This window comes from Orbicella faveolata, unplaced genomic scaffold (assembly GCF_042242905.1).
Source record: "Orbicella faveolata isolate gen_17 unplaced genomic scaffold, um_ofav_v1 contig_14, whole genome shotgun sequence".
Lineage (NCBI taxonomy): Eukaryota > Metazoa > Cnidaria > Anthozoa > Scleractinia > Merulinidae > Orbicella > Orbicella faveolata.
In genome coordinates, this window is record NW_028301541.1 from 3598835 (window position 1) to 3621398 (window position 22564).

Here is a 22564-nt window from a genome sequence, read left to right on the forward strand (position 1 = left end):
ACTCACGAGAGCTTTGAAGGTCTTCCCAGACTTCTTTGCCTTTTTCGATTTTACAAGTGAGAACATGCGGCGAATTTCGGAGTTTTTCGAGCTCGATTTTCTTTGAGATGAAGCGCTTATTTGAGGTAAGTAAACTTGATATTACATCTTTATTGTGTCGTCTTTTATCGGCAGGTTATCTTGTGGGAATTAATCTTTCAATATATCTATTTTATGATGTTTTAAAATCGGTGTTTCAGATCTTTTGTACAGCTTTGATTAGGTGCATAAATTCATCCGTAGTCACAATCCTCCGTAGGAAAAAAGATGGCGACTGGTACATTTGCCCATAGTTCTTAGCGCACGAAAACCTTAACAACGTTCATAAAAACGTACAGAAGAGTTTTAAAAACTTCAAACCTAGGCTACACAATGTCCTTAGTACAGGAACAAATATTACAAAAATTGGGCTTTCTTTGTGCCTTATAGGCTGTCTAAGGTTCGCAAGGTATTGTGGTAAAATGTACAGCCGCCATCTATTTCCCTATGGTGGATTCTGCTGGAGTAATAAAACAATAGAGTTTATGTTCGCGGGCATAAATATGTTTTGGGCCCGACTTGGACTCATTTTAGCCCGAGCTTTTAGGAAAGGGCTAAAATGAGCTGAGAAGGGCCCAAAACATATTTATACCCAAGAACATAAACTGTATTATTATTATGATCACTTTGGAGGGCATTGAGAAAATATAAACTGAAAAAAATGACACCAAAACAGTCTGAACAATCACACGAGCATTTACAAGTTGAATGGCTTTTATTTTCGCTCAATGAAAATACACAATACGTGAAGCAAAGCTGGCTAGAAATTACAAAATCTGCAATTTGAGTTTTCAAAATTTATGAAAGACATGAAAGGAAAGTTTGATAAAGCTTGTTTGAAAGTGTTGAAATTAATTGTACAATTAAGCTTAGTTGGTTGAACTGAGTGTGTTTGGCTTGAAGCTACAAAACTTACATGCACTTTGCCACCGGCCATGGAGCTACTACAGCCAATATTGACATCTGAAACTTCTCTTGAAAGAAACGGACGACTAAGAATGTCTGAACAAGCACGTATCTGTGAGGCTGAGCTATCCATTTTGTAGGATGGCAAGCTTTGTTCATTGAAAATAGTGCCGTGATTTCTTTCACCTACGCTTCGCTGCAAGAATAGCGGGGCGAACATTGTAATGGCTTTTGGATTTTGATTGGCTGCTTACATCATATGATTGTTTGATTCTCAGTTTTCATTGGTTTATTTCAGCAGGCTAAAATACATTTTAGCCCACAAAATGCGTCACAATGCCTGACAAAGTGATAATAATAGACCATTTTACAGTTGTCTGCTCAGTGACCTGGCCTTTGGATGGCAGTGAGGCTGGAGTTGACCTCGTTTTGATACAGACCATACTGCTTTTGTCGAGTAAAACAAGTTGTTCTGATGCTAACTAGGTGCATTTACATGACAGTAGCAGTGAGGTCTGTATCAAAACAAGCTCAACTCCAGCCTCGCTGCCATCCAAAGGCCAGGTCACTGAGCAGACAACTGTAAAATGGTCTATTCCAATCTATGATAAACATTTTTTAACCGCGCGGCCATGGGCCGAGCGCGGTTCTAGGTTTACCCGTGGTTTATTTTATTTTTTTTTGTCGGTGACCAGACGCAGACCTCCGCTCGGCCAAACTTTGAGTCACGGAACGTGTGATGTTTTTCCGCCAGAAGCTGTTAAAACATAAATACACGGACAATTTTACGGATATTGTTTTCTTTTTTGTGGGTAAAATATATTTTCTTTTCGTTTTATCAAAGCGTTGGATTTAAAGGGAATAATAAATACGGTGAAAAAAGGTATTACGTCAGCCATGGAATGCGCTGACGTTGCAGCTTTCACTTTCGCTACGTGACAAATAAGATCGTGTTTACTTTGCAAGTTTATTTCGGCAGAAGCGACGGTCATTAATTTATTTGTAATTTTGCGAGTATTTCTTGTGGTTTTAGGCAAATGAAGTAAATCCTTTGACTGTTTCATCGCAGCAAGTTCATAGATCGGAAGGAAAATTAAATATTTGCAAGCCAAGCAAAGAACGTGTCAGAACGTGCAAAGATTACATCATTAATAGGGAAATAACCACCGTACTAAAGATAGCCGTAGATAACGCAATTCTTGAATTATGTGACTTGTGTGACTTCTTTGCTAACCCTTAACTCAAGGGAAAAAAACAATTAAATTTAATTGTGACTTTAAAGAAAGAAAGCGGTTTGTAATAGTGTTCGTATCTTCATGCCCATACATATCCCGAAGAAAGTTCCAGATTAAGACTATTGCGTCATCGGAGATGTCACAACGGCTACGACTGATGGTGCAATAATAGAGTGTGTGTTGATCAAGTGATGTGATGTCTACAGTAATCAATGAATCATCAAAGATTGCTTTGGAATATGGACTGCGTTGCGACTGTAGTACTAAGAAAACAGTTAAATTTTAAAAGCGCGGTTATAAGATCTAACAGATCTTCTTGTTGTTCTAGAAACGTCCATGCACAAATTCATACCAAAGTGACCCTTAGTGACCAATGAATTTTAACTTTTTGGAGGATTCGAAAATGAGACAAATTGGGAATTGCACAGATTTCACATGTCATATGCTTGCAAGATGCTATTGTGTGAGACATGAAAAGGAAGGAAATGTTGTTTGTAGTGCTTTTCATAAATTTGTAAGCAGAATAGGAGTGCAATTAACACTTTCGCATGCTGTATGGAACTCAAAATGAGTACCTGTTTATTTTCCTAGGAGTAACAGCCGACGTGGATTATTCCACCAATTTGAGTGCTAACCAGGCCAGTTACACTTTCATTATCTCCCAACCGGGTCAACTCCATCAAAGCACCAAAGAAAGAAAATTAGAAAGCATTACTCGCCTTTCATAAGGAAAGCATTATTTGTTGACCAGGCTGTTGATCATCAAAAGCGTCTATTACAACTCATTTATTGAAGTGTAATGGATGTTTTTCCTGTGTTTTCATTTACACACAATGTAGTTCTTTTATCATTCATAAGAACAGAGTTATCAAGAAAAATTGTTGTGGTTAAAAAAAAAACATTTAGATATATATACAGGGTAATTTAGGAATTTAATCTCAATTGTGCAAGCTCTAGGGCAGAGAAACCCTTTTAAAAAAATATAATTATTTAAGACATAGAAAACATGTACCATGTTTCTATTGAGTTATAGAAACACGAGTGGAAGTTTGGGAGAACAAGAACTGCTTTGGGAACACAAGCTGTAGGCGAGTGTTTTCAAAGCTTTTTCGAGTTCTCCCAAACTTTCACGAATGTTTCTATAGCTCGATAGAAACAAGGAGAACATGTTTCTATTTATTTGAGAAAACACTGCAACAACAAAAAAAGGGAAACAACTTGTTTACTTTAATCATCAAATTGTAAATTCTCTTTGCTCACGCCATTGTTGCGTCAACAGCTCGTGCTAGTTCTGTGTTTCTATCAAGTTATAGAAAGACAATTTTTAACCAGTCAGTGTGCATATTTTCTTAGGGCTGTTTTCTAAATATTGTTTTTAACTAGTAAATGTTCCAGTACATTTGTTATTAAACGTTTTTCCTCATTATAAAGAAAGTATTGTTATAATTTGTCATATTATGAAAAACTGCTTTAGATTTAAATTAGCAAAAAGTTACAGGGATAGTAATACATAATTATTCTTTCTCGTTTTAAGAAACGTTTCTCACATCATCCTGTGTGAGTCAAAGTGAGAGTTTAATTTCATAAACTGTGAACAGGCTCTCTACTGGGGTGAAGAGAACAGAGGAAGCCAATTCTTGCTGGCCTGAATATCTGCCCACCAATTTATTCCCTATTAACTCAACTGAGGAGCCTGTTCATTATTTCTTAATAATTTATTAACTCCATGAAGTGCCATCTGTTAGCAAACTCTTTATCTTAGTCAATAATGAGGGTTGCTGAATATCAGTTAGAGAGGTCCAGAGTTTCGAAATTCACAAAAACTTTAAGCAACTTTATTGAAGACAGTAACCCTCTCTGAAGTCTTGATTAGATATATAAGAAATTATAAAAGACAACTGTCATATTTTTCTCGAGTCAACTTCCAAACCATCAAACGTTCATTGGCTAAGTAACTAATAGTTAAAGTAATAGTTTTCAGAAGGCAACATTCTCATAAAGAGAAGGAAGATTTTATGAGGTCACATCTCACTGCTAGCTAGTAAACACGGCAGCCATGTTGAAAGTCAGACCGGGTTTCTTCGCATCTGTTTCTGAATATCTTGAGACCTTCAATTTTGTCAATTAAACTACTTTTTTTGAAACAGCTTTTTGGCTCATTTCATAAAGTTCCAAGTTCATCAAAAATACTTCACTGCGCGTCGTATTTTCAACTCTCGTCTCGGTGTTTGGAAATGTGGTCAAACACGGTCTTTCGTGTTTGATATATTACCTACATAGTCTCCAGTGTTCGCACGGCTATTTACACTAGACATTTGATTTACTATAGTGATTGAAAAACCACTCTGATTTTAAAATGTTCAGTCTGCACTTGCAATACCCTGTCATAGGCAGCAATTTATGGTGCCACACTACTCTGAACTGATCGCATGAACTGTAAGAAAGTAGGTAACTTGGCTACAATCTGCTCTGGTTCCCAGTTTTCTTCCTCAAGCATTCGGTCCCATTCTTTACAGTGAAGATGAATATCCGTCTGGACAGGCAAACAAGACAATACAAAAAGATTAACACCTATTTGACGGACGTGCCTCACAGACTAATTAACTGACTAATTGACTGGACTGACTGGCTGGCTGGCTGACTGACTGCCTGACTGACTGATTGGTTAGCTGGCTCACTGGCTGACTCCCTATCTGACGGACGGACGGACCGACTGGCTGACTCACTGACTGACCAATTGACCAACTGACTCTAGCCAAGTGACCAGACCGACTGAGTGAGCGAGCGGTGAGCTCCTTGTGTTTAGGTTTTGTTCAAATCAAGCGTACATACGCAGGCTACCTAGAGTTCTTAGAAATCTCGCAAACAAGCTCCACAAAATGCGGAAACGTTTTCTACATTTATAAGAAGATGCAAGTTGCAGAGTAAATTTTGGGAATTAAAACAATACCTCTGTATCTATTTCGTCAAAACCGCTCGCTTCAGTTTCGGCGGCATCCACGGTTTTCTCTTGATATTTGGAAATAAGCAAGGTAAACTTTTCGTCAGCCATTTCATACTCGTAAATCCTTCTTCGACTTCGCCGCTGATAAAACAGGTCAAACCCGTCTGGTCGCTCGGAAACTGGTGGCAGCATTAATTGACCTTCCTCGATCTTCATTCCCATGAGATAACTTTCTAAAATTTTGTCTTCCTCTTCGGCTTGAGGCGTCGTGGGAACGAGGCCAATCACTGGGCCTGAGTAAAGAACAAGAGTTTAACTCCGACTCGTCTCCAGTTGCATCTTATTTGTCTATTTACGAGAGAAACGCGAGAGAGATGGGGACGATTCAGACCAGCACGGCACGAAGAGAAGGCGTTAATATTAAAAAGAGATAGAGAAGACGGCCGGGGACGAGTCAGTAAAAGTGGAAACGTGCTTTAAATGTTTGGCCTCATATATGAGTCGTCTGCCTCGTTTACCAAGAAATCACGACTTCAGTAGACCCGCATCCATGATTGAAAGTGTAGTGTTTACTTTTTCAGTCACAGTCTTAAACGTTACAATGTTAAACCAGGATATTATGCCTGGAAATTTTATTACAGGAGCTGTTGAACATGATTTACCCACGTATTGCTACTGGAAGTAGAATTATGTTTGTCATTTAAGTTTCGTCGGTGATAGCGCATTCCGTGACACAGAAACGAAACGACATAGACTAATTACAAAGCAAACAACAAAATCTGTTAATTTCTTACATGTTTTTACGAACAGTCGGTAATCACATTCCTTGGTAAGCATTAAGATGTCTGCCTTCAGTCTCTGCTGTGTTTGAGAACACATGTAAAAACATGGCTTGTGCGATGAATCACCCTGCTCATCCGGCAACGTTTGGGCGCGAGCCATGACACTCATAACACTGAAGGGTGCACTGCGAGAGAACGCCATTGAAGTTGCTCCGTCCCCTTCTTGTTCGCCACCATCTTTCTCGGTAAGCCATACCTGTTAAAAGAGAGGAGAACTATTCAAAAACACAAAATAACGTTGTTACCATGGTGATAACCTCAGATCCAGGTTTCTTTCCTACATGAGTAAAGCGGGAGCACCATATGTTTGTTCTTGACCAAACACTAAGCTGCTTTGTCCCCCAACTTGCAATTTGTTCACCCAGTTAATGTTTATGTTATTGTAGAAAGTCAATTTCTGGGTGCAGATCTGGGTCCATATAGGCTGTGTTCACACTTGCTGTCCAAGTACTTTGAATCAGTTTCCAGTAACACGTTGGCCTATAGCATTAACGGAGCCCCCATCCCTCCCCCTGCTTCTCAAGGGTTGTCCAATACACCCGGAGGATTCCTTTCCCCTATGTTTTAACTTGGGTCTCCAGTTGATCTGCACCTTTAAATTTAAAACCCCTATTTTAATTCGTTCTTGTTAATCTGCACCTCTTTTGTTCTTAAGGCTGGGAGAATTGTTTGTGTTGTTTACCTTTTGTTCCGTTTGGACAAATTTACGAAAAGAACCTTGTAAATGGTGCAGGTCCGACCCCTGGGCCTCAACAGCTGGGTACAAATGTTTTTATGTAATAGCTCAATTCACCCTTACACATTCTGAAAAATTATTCCTCCTCAGTTAACAAATAAGATGAAATAAAAAGAGCTTACCTTGACACGAACATATCGACAAGTAGGAGTGTAGAAGGTAAAGTCGTATCTTACTTCCTCTTTAGCTGCACGGGATTCCAGACTCTCTTCAATGTGTTCAACTTCTATTTTTTCTAATCCTCCTTTAAATTTTGACTTCCAACCGAGCTTTTGGTCCTCAACTTTTTCTTTGATTTCCTTGAGAGTAAAATATTCCTCTTCCAGGTCAGCTGAAACAGAATGAAAAAGGAAATATTTCATCTGGACTACCTCTTTAGTTATACGTAGAAAGCTCTCCCATAACACCACGCGCACTGAGTACGACCGAGAAGGAGGTTTATAGCCAGCGTAAAAGTCAAAATTGAATTGTTTTCGTAGAGCAAAGGCAAACATTGCAAACGGATACTATTATCGCTGTGTTCGTTTCACTCTACAGATAATCCTACAACTTGTATGTCCATCGAAATGGAGACAAACCGCTGTCTTTTAGGACTACAATAGGCAGAAACAATCACTCACCTTCCTCGACCTTAGTTATGTAGGCGTGGCCGAAGTGACACCATATGTCTACTATGACCTTCTCTTCTTCCTTTTCTTTTTGAATGTTTTGTAACACCATGAGGAGTTTATCTCTCAATTTTTCCATGCCAGTGAAGTCATCCTGCCCATTCTGTTCAGTTAATATTTTGATAGTGAGCACGCGTATGGATTGCTGGTTTTCAGTGTCATGCCATTCAAAATACATCAAAATAAAAATCAAAACCGTTCAATAGATAAATTCCAGAATCTGGGAAATGAAAGAAGGTAAATATGCAAAGACTCTCGCCAAGATTCTGGTCACAGCAATTTTTCTTATGCAAGATATGCGGAGAAATGTTTTACCCAAATTTATAGAGATTTGTATGGAGACTTCATGCTGGTGCCCATCCGTATGGGCACCAAAATGGCGGCCGGAAACCAACAGAAACATCTGTCACTGAGTTTTGCTACAAAAGCGTAAATTTATCCCTCGAGGAAATCTAAAACATTAAAATAATACTTTTTCTAAGGCATGAACTGTTCAGATAGCCAGATTCCCTGAAATAAGTCACTTTTTTAACCATCATGACTGCTCTCTAGACCGTCATGTAAATGCCGCTTCACACAAAAGCATAGAAATTCAAGCGTAGTGTATCACAAAACCAAGAACCCATTCGGAGCGAAAATTTTTATGAATATTAGTCTTCAGCTGCCCTTATACATCATTAAAGTAAAATCTCAGGAAGATCAATAGTTTTGTAGTTTGAATTTTAGTGCCGTCATCATGTACATAGAAATAAGGTCTGCTTTAAGAAATGACAGAAATTGCAGTAGCTAGTCAAACATTCTCGTCCCTAGAGCCTCCGTTTCTTTTGGTCACGTGGTCGGCGAAACGTTAAACGATATTTCAAGACGAGAAATACTAGGGACGAGAATGCCAGTCAAATGGTTAGTCGTTGTGTTGTATTTTGCATTTCTGGGCATGCGCAAGACACTTTTTCCACCTTGGTGTAAATGGCGATACCAGCGAATTTACTGCTGGGGGTAACCCTGCGATGAACTAGCATCCCATCCAGGCGGAGTAGAAATACTCCTAGTCGCTTCATGCTAATCCACCACAAGTTCGAGTAACAAGCGGACAAAAACATTATACCGAGGTTATTTACATTGTATTGAAGTTCTTTGCGACTGTTTTAAATATCTTCTCACAATAAATCATTTCTAAGAACACCAAATGTCGAAAAAAATTTTGAAGTTCATATGAAACACTTGAAAGCACTGGTGAAATGAAACTGATGATGAATTTTACCTGTGATTGCACAATTTCTCTGAAATTTGAGATTTATTTTCTCGCGTTCCAATGGGAAATATTTTTGGCGTTATTTCAGGCAACTGCATGTTCTATAATATTAATTCTCAACGAACTCTAAGATGGTTTTCTCAACACCTTTTGGAGACCCCGGAAGCGAGACTACAGGCATCTGGCGAGAGAAAGTTTGCTATGGCGGCACCAAGACTATGGAACTCGATCCCACTTGAGCTACAAGCTTTTCAGTTCTTTTAATTTTTAGATGATAAATATGTTTAAATATCTTAGAATTTTTGCGAAGATTATTCCGAACTATTATTTGTTTTTCTTTTTTCCCCTTACTTTTAGCTTTTTAATAATTTTTAATGTAAAGCGTCCTGGACAATTAATGGATTTGGCACTATACAAATACTTTTATTGTTATTTAGTATTATTTATTTATATCTTAAGCTTTTAGAAAATGCAAAAAGGACTGTGATATACTTAAAGTTCTTCTGGTACAAGGTTTTTGTCCATTTAAAACTGAAATTGCTCTTTACCTGCATATCTTGTGAAGGCTGCCCTGATGGTTTCACTTCATAGATCGTTTCGCCAGAGTCGCTGTTATCAGGAGGTTGTACGATGGACAGCTTAAATTCGCGTTCCAGGTCCAACTGGGTCGTGTCCACGTGAACAAGCCGCACTGTGCGTTTATCTGACTGTGAGTGTCTCATCGAATTGACGTACTGAGAAAAAAAATGATTGCAAGTGTCTGGAGGCTTAGTGCGGACCACTTAAAAAACGTTCTAATCAATTCATATTTAATTCACAGAAAAATTCAGGAATATTGTTTTAATGAGGGAATATAGTTTTACCAGATTTGGTGATTATTAGAAATATTCTCTCAAAACAGTCACGATGCTGAGGTCTTACCACGGTTTCATTTATTTCCCGAATAGCTCTCTTTTGACTCTCAATAGAGCCCTTGACATAGAGCGAGCTATTAGAACCTTTTCTGTGGACTTTCAATGTTGCCCTGGTTTTTTGTTCTATGTCGTTCAAATGCTCGCGGTTTCTTCCAATAACTGCACCCATATATATCTCGGGTATGAAGTCCAACTTTTTCCATAAGCCTTGATCAGGGCTGTCTTCTCCCTAACCAAATATCAACAAAAAAGCAGGAACATGAATGAAGCTCGGAAAAGACGGAATCAAGGGGAGGGAGATAGGAAGGAAGTGAGGAAGGACGAAAGGAGGGAGGGAGGGAGGGAGAAAGGAAGGAAGGAATAAACGAGGAAAGGAATCAGGCAGGGAGGGAGATAAGGAGGAGGCGTGAACGAGAAAGGCAATGAAGGGGAGGATGAAGGGGAGGAGGAAGGGGGAAGGAAGGAAGGAAGGAAAGAAGGAAGGAAGGGAGGGAGGGAGGAAAGAAGGAAGTAAGGAAGAAAGGAAGGAAAGAAGGACGGAAGGAAGGAAGGAAGGAAGGAAGGAAGGAGGGAGGGAGGGAGGGAGGGAAGGAAGGAAGGAAAGAAGGACGGAAGGAAGGAAGGAAGAAAGGAAGGAAGGAAGGAAGAAAGGAAGGAAGGAAGGAAAGAAGGACGGAAGGAAGGAAGGAAGGAAGGAAGGAAGAAAGGAAGGAAGGAAGAAAGGAAGGAAGGAAGGAAGGAAGGAAGGAAGGAAGGAAGGAAGGAAGGAAGGAAGGAAGGGAGGAACAAATGAAGGAAGGAAGGGAAGGAGGGAGGGAGGAACAACTACAGAAGAAGGTGGTGAGTAGTTTGGTTAGGTCAGTGACAGGAACATGCATAAGATTAGAACAAAGAAAGGACTTTTGAAAAGCACCTCTAAAATCATGTTGATGATCTTTTTTGCGTTTGAGCATTGTTCTTCTGTTCCTCTTATGTGGACTTGGTCATCGCTGATGTTTACCTCTTTAACTCCAGTTTGTTCCTTTATATCTTTTATTCTCCAACCCTTTTTTCCTATTATAATCCCTGCCTTGCCCTTGGGGATTGGCATCACCTCTTCTTGATACTCTGTATTAACAGCTTTATCATACCAGCTTGGTTCACCATCGTTTCTTCGTCTTTGTGGGTCATCTTTGCCATGCTTTGAATCACGCGACATTGCTACTAAATAGAATAAACAGTTTTTATGACTAATTTGACTAATTTTATGATCAAGAGGACCGGCGCATAGTACGATCTGTCCCTCTTCATTGAGCTTGCAATGAAAGAAGTGTTTGTACGCTTCGCCCAAAACGAAGGACAGTTTTCAGTTAACTATGGGATGATAACGTGTAGAGAATGCTCGAAACAATTTGCTCTGGACGTCACGTAGCTTTCACCGGTTTTGATTGGTCCATTTCCTCCATCACACCGTAAAACTCTAGCAAAGGGCCGGATTTACTTTTTTTGAGCGGAGAGGGGGAGGGGGGGAAGGGCAGGGCGATGGGTTGTTGGGCAATTTCCAAAAAAGAATACCTGCATGCATGGCAAAAACTGCTGAAACAAAAGTCGTGCAAGCTAAGGAGAGCCATGAAAAATCGAGCAAGTGCTTTCTACTCTCCAGGTCCTGCCTTTGATGTTAAAAAAATTAATGCACAAACTATTGCCCACCAAAAAAAATCATGCACAACCTAAAGGTGAGAAAAAAAACTCATGCCCTAGAAAATTGCCCACCTCCCCTTCACTCCCTCAGGGGGCAAGATTGATTAGAAATGTAAAAGTCGCCTAACAAGATACTAATAAAAAGTAGGAAAGTATAAGCCTTAGCCAAGAGGAATGGTCAGTTAACTCAAATTGTGACTGTTTTCGGTGGCTCCCGGATTCGTTTTCTCAGGAAACTGATCTGGCAAACTGCCACAACTTCTTTGTTTCGTAATCATTCATGAGTATCATGCATGTTTATCAGATTGATGTTATATTCTTCCTGACTCATTTCATCTTTCTGATTCAAAGCGCAATTTGTTCGAGCGCACAGTACGCGTGGCTGGCGCTTTCGTTTGCACGCGGTGGCAAAATACGCGGGCGGCTAGACCGCAAAATGAGAGGGGCAAAGCCAAGAGTAATTGTGCGAAACAATCTCTGAAAAGCTCATAACGTGTAGTAATTATTCATATACGAACTCTACTCTTCGACTTGAATTTATAAGTCCGTAAATTTGCTACAATTGTCTCTCAGTCTGTATAAACTACATATTAACGGTCTATATTTGTCCTTTTAGAGAATTACCTATTTTTCCCCGGCTGCCATCTAGTCTCCTTCGATCGCAGCCGATACTTTCTGGTCATTACACAACCGTTCAGTGGTGAGACATCTTGCGTGATGTTCCTAATTCCGTGACGAGTCTAATTTTAACTTATCAGGCAATCAAGCGAGCCCAGACCTGCATGTATTTGACTTCATTTTAAATGAGTCATATTATACTCTAAATCTAACTCTATGTAATACTTCCACAGACTCGCTCATAGCACACAATAGTTGTTATGAAGATGGCAGCTGTATTGCAAACGAAAAGCAAATAGGTTTTCGCGATTCCTCGTACCTTAATTTGACGTTCCAACGAGGCGAACCCCCGGAGTCTTGTAATCCTTTCAAAATTTGCTCTTCCTCTTGGCTCTGGTTTTTAAGTGATGCTGATACCCTTGTTTCGTTATTTTTGACAAATTTGCGGATACAAGGACGCTGTTTCCGCTTCTAAACTAACTGCTTAGTAACTGCAGGATATCGTTTCGTCGAAAACGACCTTTTGGCTCGAGTCTTTCTCGGAAAAACGTGAGCCAGTAAACAAAACAAATGCTTACCTAATAGGGGGAGGGATGGCTCTCCGTAATTGTCAGCGACGGTTTTTCATTTTCATGAGTTTCATTTCCTGAAGAAACGAAGAAAAACTATAGACGGTAGTACAATGGAAATGTTATTAGAAACCGGAAGTTGGCAAGTGAAGATTTTAAGAGGAAGCGTAACCGTGGCCGTTAAATAAGAAGACTGGTTCGAGGTAGGGACAAAGTGGCTTTTGTTACTAATTAGGACATTTATTTTTTGCGTCTTGCTTGGAGCCGCACATTGTTATTTAGCTGGGTTCACGAGAAGAATGTCGTTCCCAGGGCCCTTTCTCTTTGTCCACTTGCATTGGTTGTGCAATAACATGTTTCTCGCCTCCCGATCCAATCCACTCGACTCCAGTTGGAAACCAGAGTTACAAATCAATCGGCATTAAAATTGCCTTTAACTAAAGATATTCTACAGCTGAACACATCTGTCGTCAAACCACACTCCGCTCAAGGCTGTAAGCACTGGCGGTACTGCTGTCGCAACCTGAGCTCGATACAACAACTGGGTTTCCTCTTCGGGCGACAAGAAAAAACACTAACTTCAATTTGACAGTAAAAACAGTCACACAATAAATTTTCTATCTCTCTTTGCTTTCCTGTGTTTTATTGAAGTTTACAAAGCAAGTGGCTCAGCAGGTGATTTGCATGATGACGTCATTTGACGACAACAACCAGAATCCTTTACTTTTTCCAAGGTGACTCTGAAGTCAAACCATTCCGTCACTGGCCACCAGTTACACTTATCTGAACTTCTCTTAGAAATTGTAAAAAAGAAGGTAGTTTGTCGACTATCTGTTCTGGTTCCCAGTCATTTCCTTCAGCAAGCACCTGGTCCCATTCCTCACAGTGAAGATGTATGTCAGTCTATGCGGCAAAAGAGAGCAAAACAAAATAAAATTTAATTAGTTTCTTACTTTGAGCGAGTGAGGGAGAGAGTGCATGAGTGATCGAGATGGAATTGTTCGAGCAGTGCGATTGGGAACCATTCACAACGTTTCCTTTGCGTATTTTTTTTGTTTAATTTTAATTGCACCGCACGTATTACATCACATTTACAGTACGTTACTTACATTGCAACACGTGCTACTAACAACCCAGTACTTAAATCTAGTTAAAATAAACCACATCACTAATTTGTATCTATCACTGTGTACAAAATGTTATTTTACTTACTTACAAACATCACTTACGAATAAACCAATCTAAATCAGAGTTGCTGAGGTTAGGAGCTGAGAATTACGATATCGAAAAGATAACATAAAATCTAATATTAAGTGAAAATCCTATCTACGCCCTGGGAGTTCATTTTTCGTGTGACGAACAACTTGAAGCAAAAAAAAAAAAATTTGATCGTTCCTTTGCGTATTGAAATGCTTCATATTAATCGGCGAGTTTTAATTTAGGAAGCCGTTTCATACATCTAAACTTTATGGGTACAGTGCACGTTCTGGTCTGCATGCCATGTTGTAATCGGTTGACGGTACCAATCGTAAAATACCGAAACAAACAATAAAGTAACTGAACGGTTCCAACTTGCTCGTTTATTTTCCTCGCGATGACGGTATGCGAATATTTACTTACAACACGATCTCGATAATACGACAGAACAAAACAATAGGCTCAAAATACAAAATCTCGTATTACATGTCAATTGGTAACTCGGGTAACACAACATGTCACGGTCACGCAACTATTAGTCTCTTGACATGCCATGCCCTCTGGTATTCAGTGGCTCGTTACATTCTCCTCAAGGGAACAGAACGCTAGTGCTTGGAACAAAACGGCGTGATTACGTCACTCTCTCTCCGTTAAAGTGGCGACCGCTGGTGATGAAAATAAACTTGCGAAGCAAACGAGTTGTTATGCCAAAACTGTCCCTACAGTCACGAAGATACGCTCGTTCTCATCTCCTTGCACGAGAAAATGGAATTGTTTCAAACTAGTAATAATTAATTGTGGGAAATAATTGCTGCTTGCACGCAAAGGAGGAACGGATCTTCACAAGAGACTATGATCTTGGATCGATTCTAGGCTCTCGACTCCACGAGGCATCCTGATCATAAAATTTATGGGAAATCAGACAATGAAAATAACGAGAGAATAGCAGAATCACGAGAAATAGCCAACCGTTCACAGCAGGAAAAAAGCTCTACACCGTAAAAGTCACGCAAGAATTCACGGTCTAGTTGCTCCAAGGAAAGGTAAAACCTTATACGCCTAATTTTAGACCAAAAAGTTATTTGGAGCGACACTCTCATAGGAGAGCACCCCCACCCCTCCAGGGCAATGAAAAAGACTGAAAAATATCTAACTATGTTCATAACCGAAGGTTTTCAAGTTTGGCTCAAGCACTCTGAAATTTTGCAAACACAAAATCTCTTTGCAAATTCGCGAAGTTTAGGGCGCCAGATTTCTTTTCAGCTTCACATTGTTCCTTTAAACATTTACATCAAATCAAATACAGGATCATGTCATTGAGAATTTAAAATTAGCAATACTAACCTTTGGGGCTACTGCATGAACGTCCCTCACTTCAGTCTCGACGGGATCCACGGTGTTTGCTTGATCTTTACAAACAATCAAGCTAAACTCTTCTCCATGTTCTCCATCTATTTCATACTGGTAAGTTTTCCTCAGACTGCGGCGCTGGTAAGACAGGTCAAACCCGTCTGGACGCTCGGAGACTGGTGGCAACACCAGCTGACCATCTTCAACCTTCATTCCCATCAGGTACTTCGTTAGAATTTTGTCTTCTTCTTCGGCTGCTGGTGTTTTTGCGACAAAACTTCTGCCTAGAATAAACAGTGCAGAATGGAGATTACGGTGTTGGCCCCACTTATTTAAGTTGTCCAACTCATGTAAATCGCAATTTCATGGGTGGGCAAGGTGAACCAAATCCTGCACTGTGATTGGCTTCCCGAGCAAGATGGGGGGGGGGGGGGGGGGAGATGGCGTTATCGGGATTACGCGCTTTGCCCCGCAAAAACAAATAGTTTCTCTACTAGCTCATTTCTATTCCATCTCGGTCCATAAATACGCAAAAATGAACTTGGCTAATATCCAACCATCTTGACCTCACGCTTGGTCAATTAGCCATAGATGTTTTTGAGCCTGCAACAAGAAGTGAGTCGTTATAGGTTTCAGTTTGTGGTTTATAAAATAGTGAAAAGTAAACAGGTAAAAGTAAAAAATTTTAGAGTTCTTTCTTACATGTCCTTATTAACAAACGGTAGTCAAATGTCTTGGAAACCATCAAAATGTCTACTTTCATTTTGCGCTGATACTGAGAGCACAAGTAAAAACATGGCGCGTTTGATGAATCACCCTGCCCATCAGGCAACGCGCGTGTCAAGATGTTCTTAACACGAACTGGTGCAGTGCGAGAGAACGCCATGGAGGTTGTCTCGTCTTCTCCTTTTGCAGCTCCCTCAGTAAGCCATGCCTAGAAAGGAAAAAAAAAGCTCTATTAGCTCTACACAACAAAGTAGACACAAAACGTTCGTGCCTACTCATTATTTAAGTGCCTATGAGTTAAAGAATACTTGCTGCTTATTTGAAAGGGTTTCAAAGTAAAGAAGAATGGCGTTTTTCTGTTTGGATTATCTTCTCTCGTTTTAGAGATATCCTTTTTTTTTGTATCACTAAAACAGTAAAATACTGAATCAAGAATATCTCTACATATATTAGAGTGGTGTTCTTTAAACTTGGCACCAGAAATGTACATCACAAAAAAAAAAAAAAACACAATGACACCCGTGGTGCCGTTGCTATGACAACAGTTTTGCCACTGGTCTTTTTAATTAAGTCTGAAATTGTTAACCAAGGATCATCCACTCCTAATAATCTAATGAAGAGAGTTAAAACAATATGGGCAACATGTGTGTTCTGAGGAAGACCCGACCTGTCCCAAGGGTTAAGTTACAAACGAGGATTTGCCTTTTGACAGAAAAAGACTTCTTCGTCTTAACTAATAATCATGGAAATTTGAAGAAAAACTACCAAAATTTTACCTTAACACGAACATCTCTACAAGAGGGAGTAAGGAAGGTAAAGTCATATCTGATGTCTTCCTTAACTGCATGGGATTCCAGATGCTCTTCAATTCGCTCAATTTCTATATCGTCTAAGCCACCTTCGAAGATTGAGGTCCTCCAGCTTGCTTTTTCCTCGAGTTTTTCTTTGATTTCAGCAAGGGTGAAATAGTCCTCTTTTTCGTCGTCTGAATCAATAGAAGAAAATATTACTATCCAGGTGAACATTCGATATGGCTACAAGCCAACGAAAAATCCAAAGTTAGTTTGGTCAAAAATAATTTTCGGATTCTTCTCTATCACGTTTGTATATATACCAAATGAATAGTACAGGAAAACTTGACTGAAGACTTTTACCTCCATGTTTTGCGGATACATTTTGCATGGGTGAACTCCCCGGGGTCAACTCACGGACAACTCTAGTTTCTCATACTCAACGTTACTCTGTTCATTAACCGCGGGAAAAAAATATGAGATTATTTACGTAACCCGGCGACTAGTTTTGTCATGTAAGAGTTTCATAACCCTGCTTTTTAAAATTAGCCGTCGTCTTTCGTGTTCCTCAGACCGCGCAAAACTTGGTCATTTCATGTTGTTGTCTTGCAGAGGACGGCAAAGAAATGTGCAGAGATTTATAACGCACGTGCACAGCCATTGCTTTGCTCATTTAATAAAACCTTTTGTTTGATGACGATCTCGCTGCCGTCGTCGTCGTGGTTTGTTTAAGCTCCATGTTCGTCATTGCATCACTTCAGTGAAATTCCAACTCAAAGAATAAAACCTGCTGAGTGAAACTTTTGCATCTTTTTCTCACCTTCGCTTATTTCCTTTATGTAGGCATGGCCGAGGTGACACCAAATAACTACTTTTAAGGTCTCCTCTTCCTTTTCTTTGTGAATGTTCTTTAACACCATGAGGAGTTCATCTCTCAATATGTTTAAGTCAGTGAAGCCATCCTGTTCATCCTGTAAAGTGTGCAAGTCAGATGTTAGTATACAAACCGGTCGATGTAAAACGCAGACTGCAGCCTGCATACTAACCTGTTAGCTCCGTTAGCTCTCAATGATGGTAGTCTATGGAAACGGTGACACGATTCAATTAAAAGGTCTAGAGTCTGCAGTCTACATTTGACCCTCGGTCTGCATTTGACCCTTGGTCTGCAGTTTGCAGTCTGCGTTTTACGTCCACAAACCTCAAAGACTAAGAAGGCGGTCGCTTCCCTCAGAATTAGTGTATTAACTTTGGACTAAAATTACCTCCATATCTTGTGGGGAATGCTTTAGTTGTTTCAGTTGATAGTATTTAGTTTCCTCAGGGCTGTAATCGTTTGGAGGTTGTACGACGGACAGTTCAAACTTGCGGATCAAGTCCAAATGGGTTGTATCCACGTGAACACGCCGCACTTGATGTTGTTGACCAGACTGTGAGCGTCTTATCAAAATGTTCTTGAGTAAAAGAAAATTACAATTACAAAAGTGACAATAATCAATAGAACTGTAGATTGGACTGGTTCTAAAATAATCTGATTGATTGATTGAATTCTCATTTGACCTGCAACAGTGAGGATTTAATTTGGAGAAATTCTAATTCAATCTGAAGTTCAGTCTTCGTTCGTTTAGTTTCTAGGGAAACCTGGCAAAAATCTCGGCCGGGCTGTTCAAAGCCCGATTAAGCTAACCCACGGTTGGCGAGCATTTTGATTTCAGTTTTGTAACTTTTCGTTGAGGTTTTCTGTTTATATTGTTTGTCCTTCAGTTTTGAATCTGAATAATCTCAGACTACACAAAACATAAACTTGTGGTGAAAAACACTTTTAAACAAGAAAATTAATAGTTTGGTGAACTTTTAATCCTGGACTAGCGTTAATCAGTTTCGAACAATGCGACTTTAAGGGAGGATGGGTAGAAATGAGTAAGTACAGTTGAGCTGCACTGGCATCCGAAGGATTACCAATACAGTATGACCTGTATCAAACGGTTATGAAACTTCTGCGGGTAATTGAATTCTGATCTCATAGAAAAGCTGCACAGGAGGGTTGTGCGATTGATTGTAAGACATCATAGCAGTGACGAGGCAGTAGAAGATAGGCGCAAGAAGCATGTATACATAATCTAGTCCTTAGATACATTGGTGGCAAAGTGCCTCAGTTTTTTAAAAACTATTTTATTTTGAATCAAGATATCTTGCTTCGACAGACGAGGCAGGGTAATCTTTAGCATTTGCCACGAGTACCACTTATTGTAACGTTCGCTTAATACGCTTTTGATGTATTCTCCTCTGGTTCACATTACAAAATCTAGAACAGATCGAGTGAAGGACCTCACTGTAAACCTGCTGTACGGATCACCTTCATAGCAACACTTACCACTTGCTCCTTTATTTCCCGAATAGCTCTCTTTTGGTTCTCAGGAGATCCCTTGATATAGAGGCCATTCCGTCCCCAGACCTTCAAAGTTGCCCCAGTTTTTTGTCCTATTTTGTTTAAATTTTCGCTGTTTCTTCCAATAACTGTACCCATATATTTCTCGGGTATAAAGTCCAGTTTTTTCCAAGAACCTTCATCAGGACTGTCTTCTCCCTGGGTATTGAATAAGAGAACATAAACTAACAATCCGGAACATATGGAAAAGGAAGGGCAAAACAAGGAATGGATGGCAGAAGGAAAGAGGGAAGGCAGACAGGCAGCTAGTCGGCCTTACATGAGGCAGGCATACAGGCATATACAAATAGATAGGCTCAGGATTAAACAGGTACTGGCAGGCAGACAGAGAGGCCGACAGCCAGCCAGCCAGCCAGCCAGCCAGCCAGCCAGCCAGCCAGCCAGCCAGACAGACAGACAGACAGACAGACAGACAGACAGACAGACAGCTAGATAAACAGACAAACAGAAAGGCAGCCAATTTGACTGGCAGACAGGCAGGTAGGCAGAACTGAAGGAAGGAAGAGGGTGGAAAGAATGAATGGTTTAAGTTCAGATAAAAGGACATTTTGCAAAGACGTACACGTATGATCTCGTTAATGATCATTTTAGCTTTGGTGCGCTGTTCCTCTGTTCCTGTTAAGCGAACTTGGTCGTCTTTGATGACCAGCGCTTGAACTCCACTTCGCTCCACTATATCTTTTTTTCTCCACCCCTTTTTCCCTATAACATGTCCTACTTTGTCCACGGAGATTTGTATCACTTCTTCTTGGTCATTATGTGCAGCTTTATCATTCAAGCTAAAGCTTGGTTCGCCTTGTGTTCTTCCACTTCTTGGATTGTCAGTGTTTGTTTGGGTCCTGGAATCTTTCCTTGCCTGTGAATCACGTGACATGACAAACAATCTAAGAAAACAAGGAAAGTATTAAACCTCCTAGCCAAGCGGAGTCGTGAAAGAAAGCCTGGTTTTCACTAGCGACGCAAGCACAAGCGCAAGCACAAGCGCTAACACAATAATTCTTATTTCACCGACCGTGAAAACGGCTTTGACGCAGGCATAAGCACACGGGCAAGAACAAGCACAAGGATCAAAATTTTTCCTTTTGCTTGTGTTTGCGCTTATGCTCGCGTTTACACTACAACACGTAAAAACGAAATACCGCCCAGGGATAACGCAGGCACAAGGATGTCTACCACACGTGGTTAAGTTCGGCCAATGAAAACACTGGATCCAGATTACCTCGCGCCTAAGCAGCTTGGAAGGTTCGGATGATTTTGTTTGTGCTCATGTCTGCGTCGAATTTCGTTTCACTTGGCCATCCCTATTGCTTGCGCTTGTGCTTGCGTCGCCCGTAAAACCCAGCCTTAAACGCCAATTGGTCTTTGTTTAATGCACCTATTATAGTTCCAGGATTGATGGGACCCTACCTGCGTGGAACTGACATCGAGGACTGGGACAGAAAGGTCGGGAATTTGACAACAAAACAAACAAACAAACAATAAACATAAAAAAAAAACCACAACAAAAATTAATTCACAAAACGGTATTACTGGCTCGTATTTCCCCTACACTTTTTTCGTGCTCTACAACTTCCTGCATGCTTTACAATAGAGCAGAGCACAGTCGAGGCTTCTTTATTTGTTAAGTACGCGTCAGACCGTTAAACAAAAATCGCTCAAGTGGCACACAAAAACGATAGAACCTTTGAAAATGGATTGTAGGTCAGATTTTAAACGTTATTGAAGCTTTTCAAAGGAAAATCAGGGAGAGTTTTTTTTGATCGCATTTTAAATCTATACGAACTCCTACGCAACCATTTCATACAAACTCTTAAACAGTTCTACGTTTTGGCAATTTCAAAGTCAATATTCACAGGCCATGCCTGAATTAACATTCTGCGTGCACAATGAGGTATATTTTCATTTGGGTGATACAGAAATGTTTAGAAAAATGTTAAAACGTTCTACTTCAGTTTCAACCACACTAATTTTATGATCAAGAGGACCGGCGGATAGTACGATCTCTCCCTCTTCATTGAGCTTGCAATGAAAGAAGTGTTTGTAGGCTTCGCCCAAAACGAAGGGCAATTTTCAGTTAACTTTGGAATGATAACGGGTAGAGGATGCTCGAAACAATTTGCTCTTGTCATCCCAGAGCTGTCACCGGTTTTGATTGGTCCATTTCCTCCATCACACCGTAAAACTCTAGTAAAGGGACGGATTTACTTTTTTGAGCGGAGGGGGTCGGGGGCGGCGGCGGAGTGGTGGGTTGTTGGGCAATTCCAAAAAAGAATACCTGCACGCACAACAAAAACTGCTGAAACAAAAGTCGTGCAAGCTAAGGGGAGCCATGAAAAATCGAGCAAGTGCTTTCTACTCTCCAGGTCCTGTTTTTGATGTTAAAAACATTCATGCACAAACTATTGCCCGCCAAAAAAATTCATGCACAACCTAAAGGTGAGAAAGAAAAAAATCATTCCCCAGAAAATTGCCCACCTCCCCTTCACTCCCTCGGGGAACAAGATTGAATAGAAATGTAAAAGTCGCCTAACAATATACTAATAAAAAGTAGGAAAGTGTAAGCCTGAGCCAAGAGGAATGGTCAGTAAACGCAAATTGTGACTGTTTTCGGTGGCTCCCGGATTCGTTTTCTCAGGAAACTGATCTGGCGAGCTGGCACAACTTCTTTGATTCGTAATCATTCATGAGTATCATGAATGTTTATCAGATTGATTTTATATTGTTCCTGGCACATTTCATCTTTTTGATTCAAAGCGCAATGTGTTCGTACAGTTCGCGTGGCTGGCGCGTTCGTTTGCACGCGGTGGCATTGAAATACGCGGGCGGCTAGGCAGCAAAATGAGAGGAGCAAAGCCAAGAGTAGTTGTGCGAAATAATCTCTGAAAAGCTCATAACGTGTATTAATTATTCATATACGAACTACTCTTCGACTTGAATTTATAAGTCCGTAAATTTGCTACAATAGTCTCTCAGTCTGTATAAACTACATATTAACGGTCTATATTTGTCCTTTTAGAGAATTTCATTGCCTATTTTTCCCCGGCTGCCATCTAGTCTCCTTCAATCGCGGCCGATACTTTCTGGTCATTACGCTACGTTCAGTGGTGAGACATCTTGCGTGATGTTCCTAATTCCGTGACGAGTCTAATTTTAACTTATCAGGCAATCAAGCGAGCCCAGACCTGCATGTATTTGACTTCATTTTAAATGAGTCATATTATACTCTAAATCTAACTCTATGTAATACTTCCACAGACTCGCTCATAGCGCACAATAGTTGCTATGAAGATGGCAGCTGTATTGCAAACGAAAAGCAAATAGGTTTTCGCGATTCCTCGTACCTTAATTTAACGTTCCAACGAGGCGAACCCCCGGAGTCTTGTAAACCTTTCAAAATTTGCTCTTCCTCTTGGCTCTGGTTTTAAGTGACGCTGATACCCTTGTTTCGTTATTTTTGACAAATTTGCGGATACAAGGACGCTCTTTCCGCTTCTAAGCTAACTGCTTAGTAACTGCAGGATATCGTTTCGTAGAAAATGACCTTTTGGCTCGAGTCTTTCTCGGAAAAACGTGAGCCAGTAAACAAAACAAATGCTTACCTAACAGGGGGAG

At 40.3% G+C, this 22564-nt stretch overlaps 2 protein-coding genes and 1 long non-coding RNA gene across 10 annotated transcripts; 1 reads left to right on the forward strand and 2 right to left on the reverse strand.

Moving 5' to 3' along the window:
- Positions 1-12: 12 nt before the first annotated feature.
- On the forward strand, positions 13-4745 carry LOC149113663 (uncharacterized). Its single transcript, XR_016206535.1, has 2 exons — positions 13-125; positions 2811-4745. It is a non-coding gene; the product is annotated as an uncharacterized LOC149113663 (long non-coding RNA).
- LOC110069367 (uncharacterized) lies at positions 3424-22372 on the reverse strand. Of its 8 annotated transcripts, none has more exons than XM_089287287.1 (9): positions 22294-22372; positions 10489-10775; positions 9583-9804; positions 9210-9395; positions 7362-7512; positions 6864-7072; positions 5958-6201; positions 5170-5456; positions 3424-4752 (listed from the first exon to the last, which is right to left on the reverse strand). In XM_089287287.1, exons 2-9 carry the CDS (start codon positions 10771-10773, stop codon positions 4618-4620), a joined length of 1719 nt encoding a protein of 572 aa, XP_089143413.1. In that variant the 5' UTR covers positions 10774-10775; positions 22294-22372; the 3' UTR covers positions 3424-4617. The 8 variants fall into 8 exon arrangements, with proteins under 8 accessions (XP_089143413.1, XP_089143417.1, XP_089143415.1 ...); XM_089287291.1 differs by having other exon boundaries at positions 10489-10778; positions 22294-22346; XM_089287289.1 differs by lacking the exon at positions 22294-22372 and adding an exon at positions 12452-12595 and having other exon boundaries at positions 10489-10778.
- LOC110069397 (uncharacterized) lies at positions 13056-22360 on the reverse strand. The gene is made up of 9 exons (XM_089287283.1): positions 22294-22360; positions 19515-19836; positions 18878-19090; positions 17769-17957; positions 17327-17477; positions 16492-16700; positions 15692-15923; positions 14984-15273; positions 13056-13345 (listed from the first exon to the last, which is right to left on the reverse strand). The coding sequence occupies exons 2-9, from the start codon at positions 19824-19826 to the stop codon at positions 13202-13204; spliced, it is 1740 nt and encodes a 579-aa protein (XP_089143409.1). The 5' UTR covers positions 19827-19836; positions 22294-22360; the 3' UTR covers positions 13056-13201.
- Positions 22373-22564: the final 192 nt, after the last annotated feature.